At 44.3% G+C, this 18,874-nt stretch overlaps 2 protein-coding genes across 19 annotated transcripts in view; both read left to right on the top strand.

Annotated features, from left to right (window-relative positions):
* Nucleotides 1-12,337, top strand: part of NCMAP (non-compact myelin associated protein) — a 31,129-nt gene extending 18,792 nt beyond the window's left edge. For 6 of the 7 annotated variants that reach the window (XM_014605727.3, XM_019498866.2, XM_019498865.2 and 3 more), the window contains exons 2-5: nucleotides 5,941-6,039; nucleotides 7,284-7,368; nucleotides 7,743-9,910; nucleotides 11,469-12,337. In XM_014605727.3, coding sequence (XP_014461213.1) covers nucleotides 5,952-6,039; nucleotides 7,284-7,368; nucleotides 7,743-7,884 — 315 coding nt within the window. In that variant the 5' untranslated portion in view covers nucleotides 5,941-5,951 and the 3' untranslated portion in view covers nucleotides 7,885-9,910; nucleotides 11,469-12,337. The remainder of the gene's footprint in view (nucleotides 1-5,940; nucleotides 6,040-7,283; nucleotides 7,369-7,742; nucleotides 9,911-11,468) is intronic. The other variant, XM_014605731.3, reaches the window with a different exon arrangement.
* Nucleotides 12,338-15,600: 3,263 nt separating this feature from the next.
* SRRM1 (serine and arginine repetitive matrix 1) overlaps nucleotides 15,601-18,874 on the top strand; it is a 25,845-nt gene continuing 22,571 nt past the window's right edge. For all 12 annotated transcript variants that reach the window (XM_059729530.1, XM_059729534.1, XM_059729537.1 and 9 more), the window contains exons 1-2: nucleotides 15,601-15,707; nucleotides 18,846-18,874. The exon at nucleotides 18,846-18,874 is cut by the window's right edge and continues 61 nt beyond it. In XM_059729530.1, the coding sequence (XP_059585513.1) occupies nucleotides 15,687-15,707; nucleotides 18,846-18,874 (50 nt within the window). In that variant the 5' untranslated portion in view covers nucleotides 15,601-15,686. The remainder of the gene's footprint in view (nucleotides 15,708-18,845) is intronic.

Genomic DNA, 18,874 nt, shown 5'->3' with positions numbered 1-18,874 from the left:
ACTGAACTGAATTTTATGATTTTTAAACAAATGCATTTTCCCTCTCTGTGTCCTGCCATGAATACTTGGTTGATTCCCTCACCCTTGAAAAGTCACAGAGCGCCATAAATGTGTGTGAGGGATCAATTCTACATTCACTATGATCCAACAAGATAAAACTTGGAGGTTTTCTGTAATTTAGCTAGTAATGGTGATTGCCAGGTTATTGTCCCATTGCCTCTGATCTTCACTGCCATGCATCTGCATTTTCAGACCTGCATTTTGCATGCTGGTGTCTGTGCCACCCAGGAGAGCGCACACACCAGCACACTCTGTCTGAAGGAGGTTGTTTGTGTCCAAAACCTTGCAAAGAACAATTTTCCCAACAATTTAGCTGGTCTAATAAAAGATATCACATTTGCCCAAAGCACCTGGTCTGCCTACGTCCTTAGACCAACACGGCTGCAGCCAGCACCCCCGAGGCTATTGGAGGGGCAGGCAAGGAGCTGGAGAGTGTCACGTGCAGTGCAGACAGGAGCAGGTCATTTGTCTGTAGTTAGTTTGAACCTGGAGAAGAGGAAAATTCCCAATTGCATTAAAAGTTGTGACTTTTCTTCCTTTTTGAGCGCAAGTGAATTTTGTAGCTTCAAAAGGCCCTGACTTGATGGGAACTGGAGTCTTTTAACAGCAATGTGAGTCTCGACCAACAATGCTTCTCAGCACTGACCTGGAGGGAGCATCTCCAATAGAGAAAGGGGAGTTGGATTTGAGTCCTTGGCCTCTCTTCTGGAGTGTGGTGGCAGTCTTGGACCTTGATCTTTTGCTAAAGAAAATTGGATTGAGACTAAACGTCTGTCTTTCAACCACCCAATAGCCATTAGAAAGGAACAACTCCGTGTGTAAGGTGGGGACTTTAAAAGGGCCTTAGAGAAGCCCCAGAAATCTCACTGAAAATCTGAGATTTGAACACTTAACTCTTTATATCCCTGGAATTGCTCAGCCGGTGCGTGTTATAACACCGCCTTCGCAGGCTGCCTGCTGATCGCTGCTTTGAGATTGCTGATACCCTCTGGTGAAGTGATCCAAGTGACATAGGACCCCAAATTCCATTTTTGAAAAGTAAATTAGGCCCTTAAGTTTGAAAGTCACGGAGTATTTCCCTTGCTAACAGCTAACATGGCCATTGATTCAGTTTTCTTAATGAAGAAATGAATTAATTACATAGGCTGTTTAGTTTTATCCAGTGCTTTCAGGGCTCGTAGTTTGTCCTGTGCATTACTGGAGAATGTGGTCCAGAGGTTAGGTGATGGGTTTTGCCAGCTGGGGTTGATGAGAGCAGAGTGATAGTCAAGAGAAATAGAAGCAAGAGCCGAAAGCCCTACCTTGCTACTGACCGGTAGTGTAAATGGGGGAAGGCAAATCACTTATTCTTTCAACATCTATTTCCCCACTTGGAAAACAGGAATGATATTATTCTTAACCATGTCTCCATGGAGCCGGAACAATTACTTCATTGTGCTTGGAGACAGAGGGCAGCTGCGATAGAAGTATCAATATTATTGCAGGTGACACAATGGCTGGCTTGATATTCAGCTAAAACTGGCTACCGTTATAACCCAGCATTTAAACTGGGAATTGATGCCAATAGTCTCTCTTGAATTTTCCCAGTATTAATTCATGACATAAAAGACCCCTTTTTCTAGGCTACTCAACACTGAAGTCTACATTTCTCCCCGAGCAGCACCTGCCTCCCATGGCAGAAAGTAAACGCTTGAATTTGAGCTCTGATGGAAAAACACGATCCATCCCTATCTCTTCTCTACCACTGCCACCACCCTCCTCTATAATTGCCAGGTGTTTCAGGCAGTAGCAGGAGCTGTTTGTCTACTTAATTTCAACCCTGGTCTCTCTGGCAACTGAGCCATGTCCCTTCAGATTGAAGTCCCCGGGATTGAGGGGTGCAGGGAAGGGGTGCCAAAATAACCAACATACTGTATCTGCAAAGGTGTTTTAAATGGAAATGTGCCCAAGGCATAACTCTTTTGGCTATGTTTGCATCCACCTCGAAATATTTCCCCAGGCTCAGGTCCCCTTATGTCTCAAATTACACATAAATTAGCAGCTTTCAGGGTCGAGAGCAGGTGTGTGTACACAGAGTAAAGTACAGTGCTGTGTGTAACCTGGAGGGAGTGTTTCAAGTGGATTTGAAGGCTGTAAACCATACAACCCTTGTTATGTAGCATCTACTCAGTGGTGTTAGTTTTAAAACACTTTTTTCAAGCAAAGGAGAATGCGATCCCAAGCCCACTGGAGCTGACAGGATATTTTTCACTGACTCCATTGTGATTTATCCTTGCAACATGCAGCTCTCCCAGTTTCACAAGTGAGAAACCAAGCAGAGAGGCTTACCCAAGGCACAGGGGCGAGGCTGAGACCAATACTCCTCATTGCTCCTCGCTCCCAGTCTCAGTTCTCAAAAGCTGCCCCAACTTCATGTCCATGAGGTTTATGATAGCGTTATGAAAAGGAACTTGCAACGCATTCAACTTTCCCAAGCTGGCTGTTTCAAAGCCAGTCCTAGTCTGCAGACCAAACTCATCCTTCCTCTAACCTATGTATCTATGACTTCAGGTGAGATTACAGGCTTCTAGGGCAGAAATGTCAGTGCACCAGCTGCTATTAGCATAGCCAGACCAGAGACACAGCTGGGCAGTTCTGCACCCTGAATCGCTACGGGGCAGCAACCCCAACTAGGCTGTTGGTGGCAGTGTGGCAACCAGGAAAGCAGGAGCCAAATCTGCTATTTTTATGCAACTCCCCCCACCTATGTTGGCATCCGTGGCTCCTGCCATGATGATCACCCTTCCTCCCCTCTCCCCAACCAGGGTGGATAAAAATCGATGATGTTTTTTAATTTTAAGAATGGATTTTTTTAAATTTAAAGTTGTTTTTATTTAATTGAATGTTTTGGTTTTATTGTTAAGATGCTTTTAAAAAAAGTATATATAAAGATAGTTCTAATTTAAGATAAATTAAAACTCAGAGATATCATCCTGGAATAGGGATTATAATGTCTAATTATATACTATTTGAGACAAAATATTAATGTAACCTTTTTAGAAGTGTTATAAGTAGGTCACAAGTGGCCATGGACTAGAGGCCTAATCTTATGGGGTTCCCAGAGGCTCCTCTATAGATTAGATTAAAGTAAAGATTAAAGAAAACCACTCTATCCAGTGGGATTGAGTGCTCACTCTAGAAGATCCCATTAAGCATCTCCATTATGCTTAGTCTCAGTTCTCAAACTGTGGATTTGTGTCTCTAGAGATCGTAGACAGACAAGGTTCTTTGGGTAGATGTGAGATCTTTTATTAGACCAAATGAATAGTTGGGAAACTTGTTCTTTGCAAGCGTTCGGGCACAAACGCCCTTCTTCAGGCATAGGGAGAGTCTGTTGTCTCCAGAGATGACAACCTTGTTAAGAGCAGTATATGGAGATGAGAGATGACAGACCTGATGATTACCCATCCATCAGCCCTATTGGGTGAATGCAAGTTTGTCAAACCTTTGCCTTTCTCCAAAAGTGCGAGGTTTCAAAAAGTTAAGTGTTTGATGTCCTTTATTCAACAAGAATGCACTTCTTGTAGAAAACAATGATTTAAATCAAGGCTTCCTGACCAGTGATTTGAATCATGATTTAGCTCGATTTGATTTAAATCAAAACCACCCTACTCTCAGCCATTCTTTGTTATGCTACTGATCCAGGTGGTAACTTAGTTTGAACCAAGGACAAGGAAGTGAAAGGTTTAATAACCTATTAATTAGTCCTTAGGAAGAGCTAGGATCTGAAGCATGTGCTTCTGCATCCAGTGAAGAGTCAGGTGCAGGTTGAAAGCTCAGCATATTTTTCCCTGATTCAGGCCCCTAAAGGAAATATTTGCTCAGCCTTCCCCAGCCTGTAAAGCCTCATTGGGGTGGATATGGTGGGTGAAGGAGGGGACAGGGCCCCTCCATCCTTAAAACTTTCTGGCGACACCGGGGACTGCTGTCGTGAGTCGCACAGAGCTGAGCAGTTGCTGTGTCACTCGAGGACCTGGTCAGCATCGCCCCGTGCTCTATCTTATCGCTGCCATCCAGAAGAATTGAGATGTCTTTTTGACTGTGTTCATTCACTGGGTGCACGCACCATGCTCCACGGTGGTCTTTCAACTGCAGCGGGTGGTGGGGGATGATGACAATGCAGCTTTGTGGAGAAGCTGCGGTATCTTCGACACCAAGTTATAGGTTTTATGAGCACCGTGAGCTCTTTGCTAAATGCCATGGTCTAGGGCTGGAGGAGCTTACGATCCAAAAAATCTTTTCAGGGGGAAAAGATCTATGACCAGAGTAGATCATCATGTTACAAAAGTAACTTGGCCTCAGTTATACAAAGGAATCATTCAGTCGGAGGAGAATGACCCAGTTACAGATTCCGGGAGAGAGTTATTTTCAATTTTTTTTCTAAACTAAAGAGTTGAGCCATTTAACCGAATCAACCTTGCGATACCCTGGGACAGACACTGGGAAGAGGGTCTGTTTCCCTTCCTGCCAGTAACAGTCTGAATTCCTCTTCCCATTAGTTGATATCAATTAACAGAACGAGTTATTACTGTCATAAATTTAGGATGAGGCACTGTTGCTATGGTGCAGGCAGACCACATAGCACTTCACAGTGGCAGAGACAGGGGTCAGATCCTCCTGTTCCACCATCTGAGGGGCAAAGTTTTCAAAATTAGGGTGACATCCTTGCCCCAGTGAAATCAGTGGGAGTTTGGCCATTACCTTAGGGCTGGGATTCATTCTGTGTTGAAGTTTCCACAGAAGTCGTCTGATTATTTTTTTTCTAAAGGGCCAAGTACCCAGCAGTTCCTGTTGGATCTGGGTGTCCTATTACTTCTGAAAATCACAGTGCTAGTTTGGGAGCCCAGCGTCTGGCTCTTTATTTTAAGTACTTGGCAAGATTTTCAATGTAAGGTGACTTAACTTCCAGTAATAGCAGGCCCAAGCTGTAATGGAAGAAGAAACTAGCTTTGGTAACCGCAGGCATGCAGCTGCATTTCCTGAATCAAAAGTAAATGTGTGTCCAGTTGTTTCTCAGTTTCATCTCTGCATCTTAGACTAGCCTGTAAAGACTGAATCGATTCAGCCTCAGGCTTTTTGACTGTACTTAGCCATTATGCTTGAGATGCTGTGCCCTTGATTCATTTTCAAATCTGTCTTATTTACTGGCTTAGAAGTTGAAAAAAAATCTGTCATCCTGGAGGGTATCTTTCAGTATTGTGCAGGTGTGTGTAATACAATTGTCCTTAAAAAGCTTCTGTTATTTGACTTCTAAAGCAAAGCCCCAGACATTGGAGTATCGTCATTACCATCGGCTGTGCGCTGGACAAGTAGGATATTGTTGGTTCTCATATGGGATTTACTATATTTTCACTTTCAAGGGCAAAATGTTATGTCCCATGCCAGAGCTATAGTCTGTCTGATGCTTTTACTGTGCCACATGGCAACAGTTTGCTTGACTACTGCTGCTTGCTTCCTGTTAGTGCTGTAACTTCTTTTCTGAAGCTCGTACTGTGAAATGGCAATAACACATTTTTCAAGTGCCTGGAATTGCTTACTTCATCCCATGCATCTCTGGTGCTACATGCTGTACGTTTATAAGCAGATCAATTGCTTAGGACTAGATTGATACCTCTACTTATTGCGGGTGAAATCCTGCCTCAATGAAAGTCCTTGGCAAAACTTCCTCGGTGCCTGGATTTCACCCATTTGTTTCAATGGAAGCACTCATGTTGTAACACAATCGCAAACGGCTCTTTAGGATCAAAATAGCTGGTTGGCAATTGTCCAGTTATTACAAATGGGGGGTAACAATTGCTAGTTCAGTGTTTTGTAAAATCAGTCTTCTTTCTGTGTGTCTAGCCAGAATCAAGATGACGACAGCTGCACCAGCAGTCAGTGTTGATCCCCAGTTTCCAGGAAATGTGACTACAAAGTCTCGAGACCAAATTCTTTATCAGAGTAAGAAAACTTATTGTGATTGATTATTTTTATTAAACTATTTAAAATGCCATGCATCTATGTTGGATTTTGAAAAGACTCCTGAAAATATTCCAATGTGTAAATACTGTTAAACAATGGAATTAAGCAAGCTCCCTTGTTAACAGCTTGAAAATTCATCTTGAGAGACTCAGTATTCGATAGAGTAAGATCATGGCTTCTGGTGAACACGTGCTTCTCAGCATCCTTCTGGTATTCCAGCAGGAATATAGTCCAACTAGTCCAGTTTTATTTTGATGCTTTTGGCCATTAAACAGATGTTGGTAGTTTAAAATTAGTGGGGGAAACGTTTACTGATAACTTCTAGGTTAAAATACACTGAGCCATTTAGGAAAGTTCATCTGAATTAACTAAAGATGAGCGTTTTATATAACTTTGAAAGTGAATAAAGCTACCTTGCATTCAAACCACTCGAATTCTGAGTAAGTGTCCATACAGCTGTTTAACTCGGTTGTAACTAATCTGCTTACAAGTTAATTCCGGCAGACTTTCCTGACTCTCTTATTTAGATAAGTCCTTAATTTAATAGAATAGAATTTTAAAAGCTTAATTTTGTAGAAGTGGAATAAAAAATGACTAGCCCAGGCACAGAGCTTTCCCCTACACTTAGGATGAAGATCACTTAATTAAGAACATCTGATCCATAGAGCCTGATCCTGCAAAAGTGACATATGTGTCTAACCACAGGCATGATGAGAAGCTGTCTATTATTTGTGTGAAGTTAATGCCTAGAGGCTCCAACCTAGAGTACAAGCCACCTTGAGCTAGGCACCTATACAGTCATTGTGAGATGGTCTCTGCCCCGCAGACATACAAATTAGACAAAGAGTGGAAGGAAAAATAGAAACAAAAAAGGCTGGCCCGTTGTCTCACAGCAAAGTAGACAAGCCACAAATGAAAGCCAAGTGATGTGAGAATCCCCCTCTCAGTGTTTTTTGTTGTTTTTTTTACTTACTGTATATAATTCAGGATGAGGAGTTCTTATACACTGGCTAAGTGCTTCGGTATTTGCTGGTAACCTGCCCCCTCCCCACCCCAGGATTTCAAACTGCTTTTCTGGTGAAAACAGATCGTAGCAGCAAGTTTAATTTTTGTGGGGTTTTTTTTTTAAATAAGTTTAAATTTGATAATTGTTGTGCTCTATGTGAAAAGAATTTTGCAAGACTAATTTAAACAAGACTCTTTCTTTCTCCCCCCCACCTTAGGTTCTGGAGCAATAGTAGCTGCCATCGTAGTTGGAGTGATTATTATTTTTACAGTGGTTCTGCTCCTGTTGAAAACGTATAACAGGTACAGGACTTTGTTCCTCATGTCCTTTACTTTGCTATATTTAAACAGGATAAATCAAAGACTGTCATCATGTCAGCTGTTATCATGCCACGTCAGTACTTAATGGCTGAAATCCCAAGGGCAATCCAAACTACGCTGTGTCAAAACTTCCGTGGGAAAAACTGGGAGAGATAAGGATCTATCGATCCATCAGATAATGCGACTCTCAGGTCCATGTTGCTTGGTCATTAGTGATGTTGAGATGAAATCTGGCTGCGCCCTCTTCAGTGGATGTTATGTGCTTTGGCAGTCCTTCCTTACACTGAGATTAGGAGAGGCTACGTCCCTTTAAGCAACAAATGACTATGAGATTTTAACCATATTTCTCTTTGCAGGCGCATGAGAGTAAAACGGGAGCTGGAACCCAAGAGCTCCAAAGCCACAACTCCACCTCCTTTAGGACCAAATAGCAACAGCATAAAGCAGCCCACAACAGTAACTTTTATACCAGTGGATATCCACATGCAGAACAGATGACTGGATGTTTTATCTTGCCTACAAAAGACTGCTTTCCTGGAAGAATGAAAACTAAGATAGACCCTTTATTCACGCAGGCTTGTGACTCGAGTGGAGGAGGATTGGCATTGGAATAATCATTGTTCAAGATTTTTGCCTATGAAGCCAAAACCAAACAGGAAGGAATTAGCCATGTTGCCTTTCTTTCCAAGGAAAAATAAAAGGCCTGAGTACCATTTTTATGTGGCTGATCTAACACTGTGGTGGACACAAGCTACCAGGAAAAGACTTAACATCTCCAATTGGATAGAAAACAATTAAGTGCCAAAAATATCTTTATACATTTCCTGTAGCCTTGATTACTTTGAGGAGTTTGGGCCGCTGCTTCTCCTGTAGTGATTGGCAGTGGGGAAGCAGAAAGATCTGCAGGTGAAGATGTTATGGTTGTACTTTATGCTTGGATGCATTAAGACTTACTTGTGAATTTGCTTGTATGTTATTTTGTGTATTAAGCATGAGGGGTAGTAATGTGAAGTAACGGTTGCATACAAACTCGGTTTGTCTCTCCTATTTCTAATCAAACACAGAAGGATTCAGATAAGAGGGTGCACATGTGATATTTTCTGTAAAGAAAAGAAAACTCTTATGATCATTCTATCAGTATCCACCTGAACCCCCCTTTTTATGGGGGTTTTAAGGTAGCAGCTGAAACCGCTCTTGGCTTGGGAACTATTTTATTTATATATGTTTTTTACAAACTCCCAGAATGGTGGCGGCAGGGGAATCTTCTATTTTTAAATTAACAGGGCAAGAGAGGATGGGAATGGAAAGTGAGTGATACTTTCTGTGTGTGTGCATGTATGTGTGTGTGCGCGCGTGCACTTTTCTGTAATTTAACCCCCCACACACCCCTGAATTTCCTGTTGTCTGTAACGCGGATTACACTTCAGCTATTTTTTTTGGAGTAAAAATAGTTTTTTTTCAAAGCAACCGCAAGTGCCTGGGCTTTGCAGGAGTGCCTGTTGTGGGTGTCCAATAATTCAGCAAAAATCTCCCAAGGATATTTTGCAGGCCCACTGGCTTAGCACACACAGCAGCTGCTTTGTCACATACTCTATGGTCCATTGTGTCCAGATATTAAAGCATGCCTAAATGCTGGCAGACAGCATAGATGATAATGGTTTGGAAGAAAGCTGTATAGCCTGTTCATCTAATATCCACCTTGTGCAAAAAGCCTCTAGACATTGATGTATGTGGTAGAGTCCTAAAGAACGGCAACCTCTTCCCTTCCGCACCCAGTCTACATATAACAATGCATCACATGCTTGAAGACCTAGGCACAACAGAGAATGAACTGAATAAAGCATAATCTCTACCTCTGAATTTGCTTGCTTCTGCAAGTTTAAATTACACTTTGGAGTTTGTATTAGTACCGATCCAGGTGTATAGTTAGCTAGCAGGCCACTTGATATCTCCTCCTGCCTCATAGAGAAGGCTGCTGTGGTCTAATATTCTCCTATTGCACAGCTTAGACATGCACAGGCTTTCTGGTGTGTTTTAATGATCTATATTTGTTAGCCTGGCAGCTCTGCAAATGGCTGAAGGCCAGCCTCACTTGGGACATAGTTGTCTTTTAAATAGGAGTTTAATTAAACTTTTCGATTTTGAATAAGGATTTTAAAAAAGCCTAAAACTTGAAAGCAATCTCATTGCCACTCATTTGAGACTGACTTCACTTCTGCCACAAGCCAGCCTGACCCCCCTGAATGGTTCAAGTTAAAATACGCAACAAGAAGCAAGAACAAGGTGATCTGCTCTAAAGGCAAAAAGCTGGCCAACGTAGGAAGTACTTGCCCACCATCCCAGCACCTCTTGGAAGTTACTATTTTGTTTTCTGGAATCTGTTTCTAACTTTCAAACAAAGTCTCCAGCTGCTCTGTTTGGGAAGAAACACTGTGCTCCTGTTTGTGAGGTTACCTGATGCAAGGAAGTGTTTGCAGAGAGCCTAGAACAGCAGCAATGGTGCAGACTGTCCCATCCATCTCAGGTGAGGATAACCAGAATGCCCAGGGGTGATTTAAATGCCACTGTGAACAGTTTAATTTCTTGTGTTAAAAAAGAAGAGTGGAGCTCACCAATTTATGCAGTTTGTGTGTGTGACAAGTAAGGGAGTTCCATACCTTCCCCTATTGATGAAGGAGCTTAGCAGTCATAATCAAGCCCAGTCAAGGGCACTAAAGTCAGGGAAGCAAGCGGAGCTCAGAAAGTTTATACAAGCATTTTATGACTGTTTCGAGTGATATCTCATTTTTGCCAGTGCTGAAGTTGGGAGAGTTGTTTTGTGAGTGGAACTTTTAAGAGTTGGAAAAGTGTCTCTTCCTTGCAGCCTACCCTTGCAAGCACACCTTTGCTACTTGAGCAAACAGGTTCGGCACAAAGTTGAACCTGTGCCTCAGTAAACGTCAGACAAGCTGCGTGCTCCAACTTGGAGGATACCCTTGGTTCAGCCAGTGGTAGAGAACTGGCAGGGCAAGGCCTGTTTTGGAATTATTGTGGGAATAAAGATGTTTGTTCAGACATTGCAACGGACTTGTAAAAAGCAGGGTGTGGCAGGGAATGGCAGCAATGTGGGCAAAAGGGAAAGGACCAGCAGCAGCCCTACTTATGGGTAGATGAAGCCAATAGAGAATCTGGGGCCGTCCCTCATGCCCACTACACTCTGCTATGCAGAAATGAATGCCATACTGCTGGGGAACCCACCACTTCTTGCAAGTGGCAGTGGATAGCTCGTGATACCTGGAGAGACCAGTGTAGTTTGACAATGAGCTTAGGAGAGGGATTGAAGGACCCCAGGGAGGCCTAGTTGAGCCCCAAATTGAAACCCACTGTGGAAGGGGAAGTGAGCTCAGGTACATGTATTATTACAAGACTTCCCCTGCTCCCTTTTGGGTCTACATTTTTTTTTTTCCCCACTCAATTTCCTCCTTTGGAAATTGGTGGCCAAACACGCCTGGGTTCAAACCAAAACAAGAAGCTGCCTTTTGAAATAACCAGTTCATTCAAACGTGTGCTGATAGTCACAGGAAACAAAATAAAGAGTAAGTGCTAGAAGCAAACCAAAAGCAAACCCAAGTACATATTTTGGCAGGGCAAGCAGATAGTATGTCTAGTAACATAAATCAGTGCCTTACAAAGAGGAAGAGAAACATTGCAGTAGATATTTCAGTGGTCTTAGAGACCATTCAAAGTAATGTTTGAAATCAGCAACTGATCATTTAAACTGATTTTTATGAATAAAAGAGTAGTGTAGATACTAAAACATAAAAGGTGGCTTTCTGGTCCATGTCCAGAGCAAAATGCTTGCTTGCTCTGCTGAGATTCAGAGGGGAGAAAGAGGTGGAGGGTGTATACGGTGCCTCAGGGGCTTGGCTCTGTATTAGCTTGCAGAGCTAGGCAGTGAAGACCAACCTACTCCCATTTTGGACTTTCAGGTTGATGCAAGTTTGCCTCACTTTGTATTTTTATTAATGCCTTTTCACAAACTTCTTTTCCTTTCTACTATCCCTCTACATCTAATAGCTTTCTATGTATTATTTTTTATTCAGTGGCCTTGGATGCTGCATCCTTAGAAAATAGATCTTCCACACTTGCAGAAAGACTGAGCCTTACCAGGAAGAGGAAGAAATGGAAAAGGGAGGACTTGATCTCTAATCTTCTTTAGAGCTCCCAGCCTGCAAAACAAAAGAATGGAGGGAATGCACCCTGGAGGAGAGGCAGAAGGACAGAGAGGTGTGTAGAGATGTGCACCAAGAAATCATGCAGTTTCTGAGAAAGCAAATGCAGATGCTACACTACGTTACTGAGCAAAACACCCAAGCCTTCCCTACTACCAGCTGTTGTATGATATAAACCAGTGATTCTCAACCAGTGTCCCATGGCATTCTGGGGTAGGTACACTGAAATCCTGTCAAGGGTGATCCAGGGTGCTACACAGTGTTAGTACTGTTGGGTGTGCAATCCTGATTTGTTTGATGAATCCAGAGATTTCAAATAGGAATCCATTGTGTTAAATCATTCTGACCTGTTGTGGGCCTTATAAGCTCTTTGCAGCAAAAGAATTGCTCTAGTATTTTTCTGTAGTCACAAAACTAGCAAAAACTAAGGGCTGGTATGTTGTAAGGGGTGCTTTGAGTCTAACAAGGGATGTCTCAAATCTAAAAGTGTTGAGAACCACTGGTGTAAATAAATTCTATCATTCTGAGCCTTGGCCCATACACACCTGCCATCCCTCAAGGGACCAGAATAACATGCCACATTATCTCTTTCACTGGCATCCAATTGGAAAATGCTACTAGTATGTGTACATAGAGCTGTGACTCATGCAACATTTTACACTTCCTTTGATGTGGTTTTAAATGTTTTTAGAAGTATTTGTTTGCTTAGCAGTAATAAACAGCACTTTATTTTGTGAAAATTAAGACTTTTTTACTTTTGTCTTACAAAACAGATATGTGATCCCCAAAACTGGTGGCAGTAATGTTTCTTTTATTTCACAAAATATTTCTTAAAAGGCAACTTGAAGCAACAGCAAAAGGAATATTTAGTCCAAATTGTCCAGTGTCCCTTCCGTTTATTAAATGAATATTCAACAGCAATGCTGCACCGACTGCCCGTGTCCAGACGAACACGGTCACGTGGTATGTGGTACTGCCGACCCATCTGTGGCACCATACACAACACATTCAGGCGTTCCTCGTGCTGCTACCATGCAGTGCAGCGGGGGGGTTGACCCCAGGAGATCTCAGGGGTCAAAAAAACCTGTGTGGAAAAAAAGGTGTGGCATTGCACATGGCAGCAGTGCATGCTGCCCAAAACCAAAGCCTGGCCAGCCTTCCAGCTGCAGGAGCACTGCAGCTGTTGCTTCCCCGGCCCCCAGGACCCCAAGTAAGGCTGCTGGGGCCAGCACGGCTGCTACTGTCCCCAGGCTCCCCTATTCCACCCAGGGTAACCTGCTGTATGCATGGCACAAGCGCTCCCCAGGGACAAGTAGCAGCGGCACAAGGCGTGCTGCTGCTACTTCTCCCTGGGGAACCAAACATCTGGCCGTGGTCACTGAGGCAATAGTTAAATTTCCCCTGGCTGCAGAGTAGGCTGACATAGGTAGCCGTGTTAGTCTGAAGTCAAATAGAAGGTCGGTTAGATTGCAACTTACAGACTAACCAAAGTAGATATATCTATGTGTACAGCCCAGGCTTTCGCAAGCCCAAGCTCCCTTAATCAGATGGTGATGAAGTGAGCTTGGCTCACATGTATATAGATATAGCTTCTTTGGTGTCTATGACTCCCTTCTGGTTTGTATATGACTTCATGAACCATGGAAGTATGAGAGAGACTGGGTCCAGAGAATTGGCATGACAGCTTCACCAATGTGAAGGTGCCAGTCCAGGAAAAATGTCCCTACTTCCTGCTTTCAAAAGTCTTGTATAGCCAAATCCCTGTAAACAAGCTCTTCTTTCTGTATTTTTCCTCTGAAAAACGTTAGCAGGGGACATAGAGCTCCACCTACTGTCCTCCTGCTGCATGGTAGGACAGTACTGTGTTAGGCAGTATTTCCCTATAGATAAAATTGTAAGCAAATAAATCCTCAGCTTGGTCATGGGTTCTGTGTTTGCTGAGGCTGCAGATATTTATCTCCATCTACAAACAACTCACCACTGCCTTGTGTTATTAAAGCATTTTTCACTGATTCAATAGAACAGCAACTCCAGGCTGGATTTGTGAAAGACAGGAAAGAGATTCTGTTAGCTTGAAAACACCACGCCGGCTGTTTTGGCTCCGCACTGTCACACACGCAGAGTAATCAATCCCAAAGGAATCCTCCTTTTTTTTCTCTTGTGGTCATTTTGTATATTTCTTTCAGATAAAAAGAAAAGCCCACTATTCAGGTAGAAGGCTATTTTTTAAGTAGATGGTGCTGCTTTAATATGGAACAAATTCTAACTGTGTATAGGAATTGCCACAGCATATCAAATCAGTGAGCTATCTAATCCAGTACTTTGTCTAGGACAGGAGCTGCTACCACATGCAGAGGGAACTGCAGTAATAACCAAGGTGTAATCAAGTAACAGAGGAAGTTATTTTCTACTTCCAGTTAGATTAGGTTATTCGGGGGTGGGCAAAATGCGGCCTGTGGGCCATTCTATCTGGCCCACGAGGACCGTTAAAAAATTTAGAAAAATAATATTTATCTGCCCCCAGATGCCTGCCATGTGGCCCTCAATGGTTTGCCAAAACTCAGTAAGCGGCCCTCCACCCAAAATAATTGTCCGCCCTTGAGTTATGTTCCAAAATACAAACGGTTGTATCCACCCAAAGGATTTTTGTTTTTAATTCTATACAGGCGGTCCTTGGACTTACGACACAACCGTTTCCTGAAAACCACGGCTTAAGTTGAAACGCTGTAACTCGGAACTGATTTTCCCATAGGAAACAATGTTATAAATGAGGGATTGGTTCCTGAATCAAGGCCCGATACTCTATTTTCACCAAAAATAACCCAGAATTTTGTACTCAATTAATTATAGATGAGTAATATAGCTACATGAATGTATTTATATTGTGAATAGCAATCCTATTGGTTTGGAAGGACTTCTTTGAGGTGACTTTGCTGGACGTTTTGAAGGGCTCTTGGCTGGAGTCTTCTCAGGAGCCGCGGCTGCAGGTTCTTCTGGAGTCTCCTCGGCTTTCTTAAAGGTGTCCAAGGAGGGATGGACAGACGTTCTCCAGGGAGACGAGCGACACAGCGAACTTGTTCGCCGGCGTCGCATCACGTCTAAAGTTGAAACTGACGTCAAAGTCGAAACAGGGCGTCGAGGTCATCGACGTCGGAAGTGCGGTTCGTTGTCACTCGACACGTCGTCAGTGGACGACTCGTTGCGGGAGGTGGCTTGGAAACGGCTCCGATCTGTCTCAGATATCGGATCGTTTCAGATAAGTGCTGTTCTCAACACAAGCAACCGAAGCTGTCAGCAAAAGCAATCTCCGCCTCGGGAGGTTAGCGCATCACCGCTGTCCTGATGGTCTGGGAAGTGTGTGAGAAGCAAGGTTTTTGGGGGGGGGGGGGGGGGCATGTTTTATTGGGCCAAATTTAGAGTTTTGGGAGATGCCCTGTCATGGCCTCCCTTACGCCTGCACAGCTGAGAAGACGCCCGCCCCACCGCCACCTTTGGGTGCGGAGCTGGGAAGGGGAGCCTGCGATGAGCTGCAGGATGAGGCCATGTGGTGCAGTGAGGTTCCCAGCCTGGTGGCTGCTGGGTCGGGGGGACACGGGCACCAATCAAAGCCGGTCTCACACAAGGTTTCATTTTGGAAGCAAGAGTTGTTGCGCAGCATGGATGTAACGTGTGCCAGGCAAACTGCACCCCCCCCCCTCCAGGCACACCTCTTCTCCCCGCCCCTGTCTGCCCCGCGCATGCGCCCTTGACACTCAACCATCACATGACCCTGCCCCTCTCTGGCGCGTGGGCGGGGAATGAAAGAGGCTTCGAGCTCCGATTGGCCGGCGCCTCTCATCTCGTTTCCCACAATTCCTCTCGCCTAAAAAAAAAAAAGCGGGGGGGAGGAGGAGGAGAAAGAGAGAGAGAGAGGAAAAAAAAAAAAAAGACGCTCTGCCTTGTGATTGGCTGGCGGGTCCTCCAGTGCGCCCGCGGATTGGTTGACACAGGAGGGCGCTCTGCCGCCGCGTGCGTGCGTGAGGGAGGGGGGCGCGGTGCACGCCGGGAGACGGGAGCGCTCTGCCACCAGGAGGAGGCGGAGGAGGCAAGATGGACGCGGGCTTCTTCCGCGTAAGTGCCCGGGCCGCCCGCGGCCGGCGGGGCGCGCGGGGTCGGCGGCGGCGGGGTGGGGCGGGGCGCGGGCCGGGTCGGGTCGGGCCGAGCCGAGCTGGGCCCTGCCGCCGCCCCCGCCCCCCCCCGGCCCTGCGCAGGCTCCTGTGAGGAGCGCGGCGGGCGGAGAAAATGGCGGCGGGGAGGCGGGGAGATGCCTGTGCGCGGCGCGGGGAAGACCCTGGGGAGCGGCAGCCTCGGCCCGCGGCGCGGCTTCGTGTGACCGCCGCCCGGCGGAGCGGGCGTTCCCCCGGGGCAGCCCGGAGCGCGGTTGGTGAAGCCGATGGAAACCGCCGACACGTGTCTCATTGTCCGCCCCAGCGACGCCGAGAGGTTAAAGGCCGGCCAGGAAAACAGGAGCTTTGCTTCTCCTCCATGGGCGGCTCGTGGCCCCAAAAGTGACGCCTTTCCCCGGCCTCAATATTCACAGCGCGGAGCTGGGGGGGGTTATTACCACGTTGGCATCCTCCCAGATAAGCTGCAATTACGATGTTAAATTTGGGTCAGGTTGCTTGAGGAAGGTGAAGGTGCGTTCAGGGAAACGGAATAAAGAATTAAAGGTATAAATAAATAAAGAAGGAATTAAAGCGCTTTAGGTAGCAGCATACGGAAAGAAACCAAGATTTAGCTGGAAAGAAACAAGGAAGTCAAGGTATCTGCTACCTTGAGGTGTCCAGGTTGCAGCCGTGTTGGACTCGGGAGGCGGTTCCTGCCCGCGGGCGCCAGGGTAAAACTTCAAAAGACTACCAAGTTAAAGGGAAGCCGCGTTTCGTGGGTCGAACGCCGTTTTAAGCAAGGGACGAGATGATCGAAATGCTAAACTTTAATATTCGTTTCGGCGCCCGCTGCGTTTTTTTTTTCAATTCGGATGTGCCCTCAAACGAAACGTCGGGAGCCCCTGGTTTAGAGGCAGAAGGCGTCAGGACCGGTGACGGAGGTGGTGTCCTTTATTAGACCGGCTAGATTTTGTAGCCGCTCGCCGCGGCCGGTCCCGCCGTTTGAAAGTTCACATGTTAAAAACGGGTGTTTCTGAGGCCAGAGGTGGCAATGGTGCTGGCAGGTCGTGTCACTTCAGTTCGCAGGGTGACACGGGGGAAGCTTGAAAGTGTCAAACAGATCCCTTGTCTGCTTTCGTATTAGTTCAGGGAAAGCGGAAGGTCAGTAATCTTTATTATTGCGCTAAAGCAGGTTAGACTCGAGAAGAGGACCGCTGCTGTTATCTGCTCTCAGCACTTCACGTTCTCAGAATGCTGTTATGTAATTCGTGTTTTGGCTTCTGCGTTGCAGTTATCCTGCCGTTTTAAAGCTCTTCTGGCATCTGGCAAAACTTTTTATGTCTTGTGACATTGTCAGCAGCTGGACCGCAAAAAGTTAGACAGCTTTTTCTGCTTGAATCTTGCTTTTGACAGAAGGATCTTGAATGTGCGGGTGACTTAACAAACATGTTGGACATAATATTCCCCCCCCCCCCCCCCCCCAAAAAAAAAAAAAAACCACAACAAACCCTTTGATCTGTAAACATACTGAAGGATCTTCAGTTTTTGTAAACAGATTTCAAATGGATTTAGTTTAATCAGTATACATGCCATTTTGTAGCATATTTGTGCTTCAGAATTGCTGGTGAGAACATTGAGTTACATTTCTAAGTAGGTGATGACTTCATTTTCTAGCATCTCGTCTTGGCAGCAAGTAATGGGGCTCTTATAAGAAATGCACAATTATAATGTCGTCTGCAGTGCCAAATTAATAACAGAAAGCAAGCAAAAAATGAATGAGCTTTTAGAGTGGCCATATTTTTATTTTGTGCGTCTAGGCTGAAGTTGAAAGGAGATGGTACTGAAGCAGTCATGTATTGTGGCATACCATATAGCTGGTGAGCCAAGAGTTCAGGATCAGATTATTCTGTAGCAAAAAGAGACTGCAGAGAGTTTGGGCTAAATTCTAAGTGACATCAAAGTCCAGTGAAGGACCCTGGTGCTGGAAAAAGTCACTGTACATGGTCATGCTCTGGTTAAAATACACACTTGCCCACATTATAATGAATAAAGTTGAGTGCATTAAGTCTGTTTCAGAGTAGCTGTATTGGTAGCTGCATAATAAGCTTTGCAAATGAAAATGTGGTCTTCTTTTGAACTGTTAACAATTGAAAAGTGTTTTAGATCTTAGTCTGGGCAACTAAGGTGTGTTAATTTTTGCAGTATTGTGATCTCAAAACATGCAGTATTCAGTTCCAATTCTGCAAATCCATACTTATGTAAGTAGTTCCATTTTACTTCAGTAGGATTTCACAGACTGGACTTTCTAGCTTTACTGTGCATAGAACTGCGAGAGAACTGAACTTTCAGTACAGAAAAGTGCAGTGGATTGAGATACTTTAATACAGTGAGACCAGTGAAGTAGTTGGGTTGGGGTTGTTTTGTTTTGTTTTTGTATCCTGTTATTTACTACATAGGTAGTAAAGGCCATGTCCTAGTAGTCTAATACGACACGTCTAACATGGAACTGTCACTTCTGAAGTTGGGCTCAAATAAAGAGCCTAACTTCCTAATCAAATGCATCCCTGACAAAAAGTTTCAAGAAGAGCATGCATTCTAGAAGTCATTACTTTTTTCATTGACTTCTAGAATGCATGTTCTAGAAATTTGCAGGCTGTGAAAGCAAATTTCATTATTTTAGCTTAAATCAGTACCCTAAATTCTTTATAAAACTATTTGCTCCTCAAAAACAAACCCTGAAAGGATGTTTTCTGAACAGATCTTTGTGTTGCATACTATATGTCACAAAATCTGATAGCATTGTGCATGCCTTTCAATTGTTTAAGTATCACACTGTGGTGAATATATGATAAAGGTATCACTGCAGAGGTTGAAACCTGATTACCATGAACTCTTCAGCAGGAAGTGAAGATCATAGTACTGAAGTGGAATGCTACTTGAAAGAGCTTATATGTATGCAAAAGTGGTGTAACTGGTATGTTTTGTAATTGCTGCGCAGTTTGTCAGCGTTTCTAACAAAATAATGTATGGTGAAGAACTTGAAACGAACTGTTTAGAACAAATGTTAATATTATACAAACTAAACTCTTTGCATTTATTATAGGGAACAAGTGCAGAACAGGACAATCGCTT

The sequence above is a fragment of the Alligator mississippiensis genome, chromosome 6, assembly GCF_030867095.1.
Source record: "Alligator mississippiensis isolate rAllMis1 chromosome 6, rAllMis1, whole genome shotgun sequence".
Taxonomy (NCBI): domain Eukaryota; kingdom Metazoa; phylum Chordata; order Crocodylia; family Alligatoridae; genus Alligator; species Alligator mississippiensis.
The sequence above is the reverse complement of the archived record's forward strand: the minus strand, read 5'-3'. Positions and strand labels throughout refer to the sequence as shown.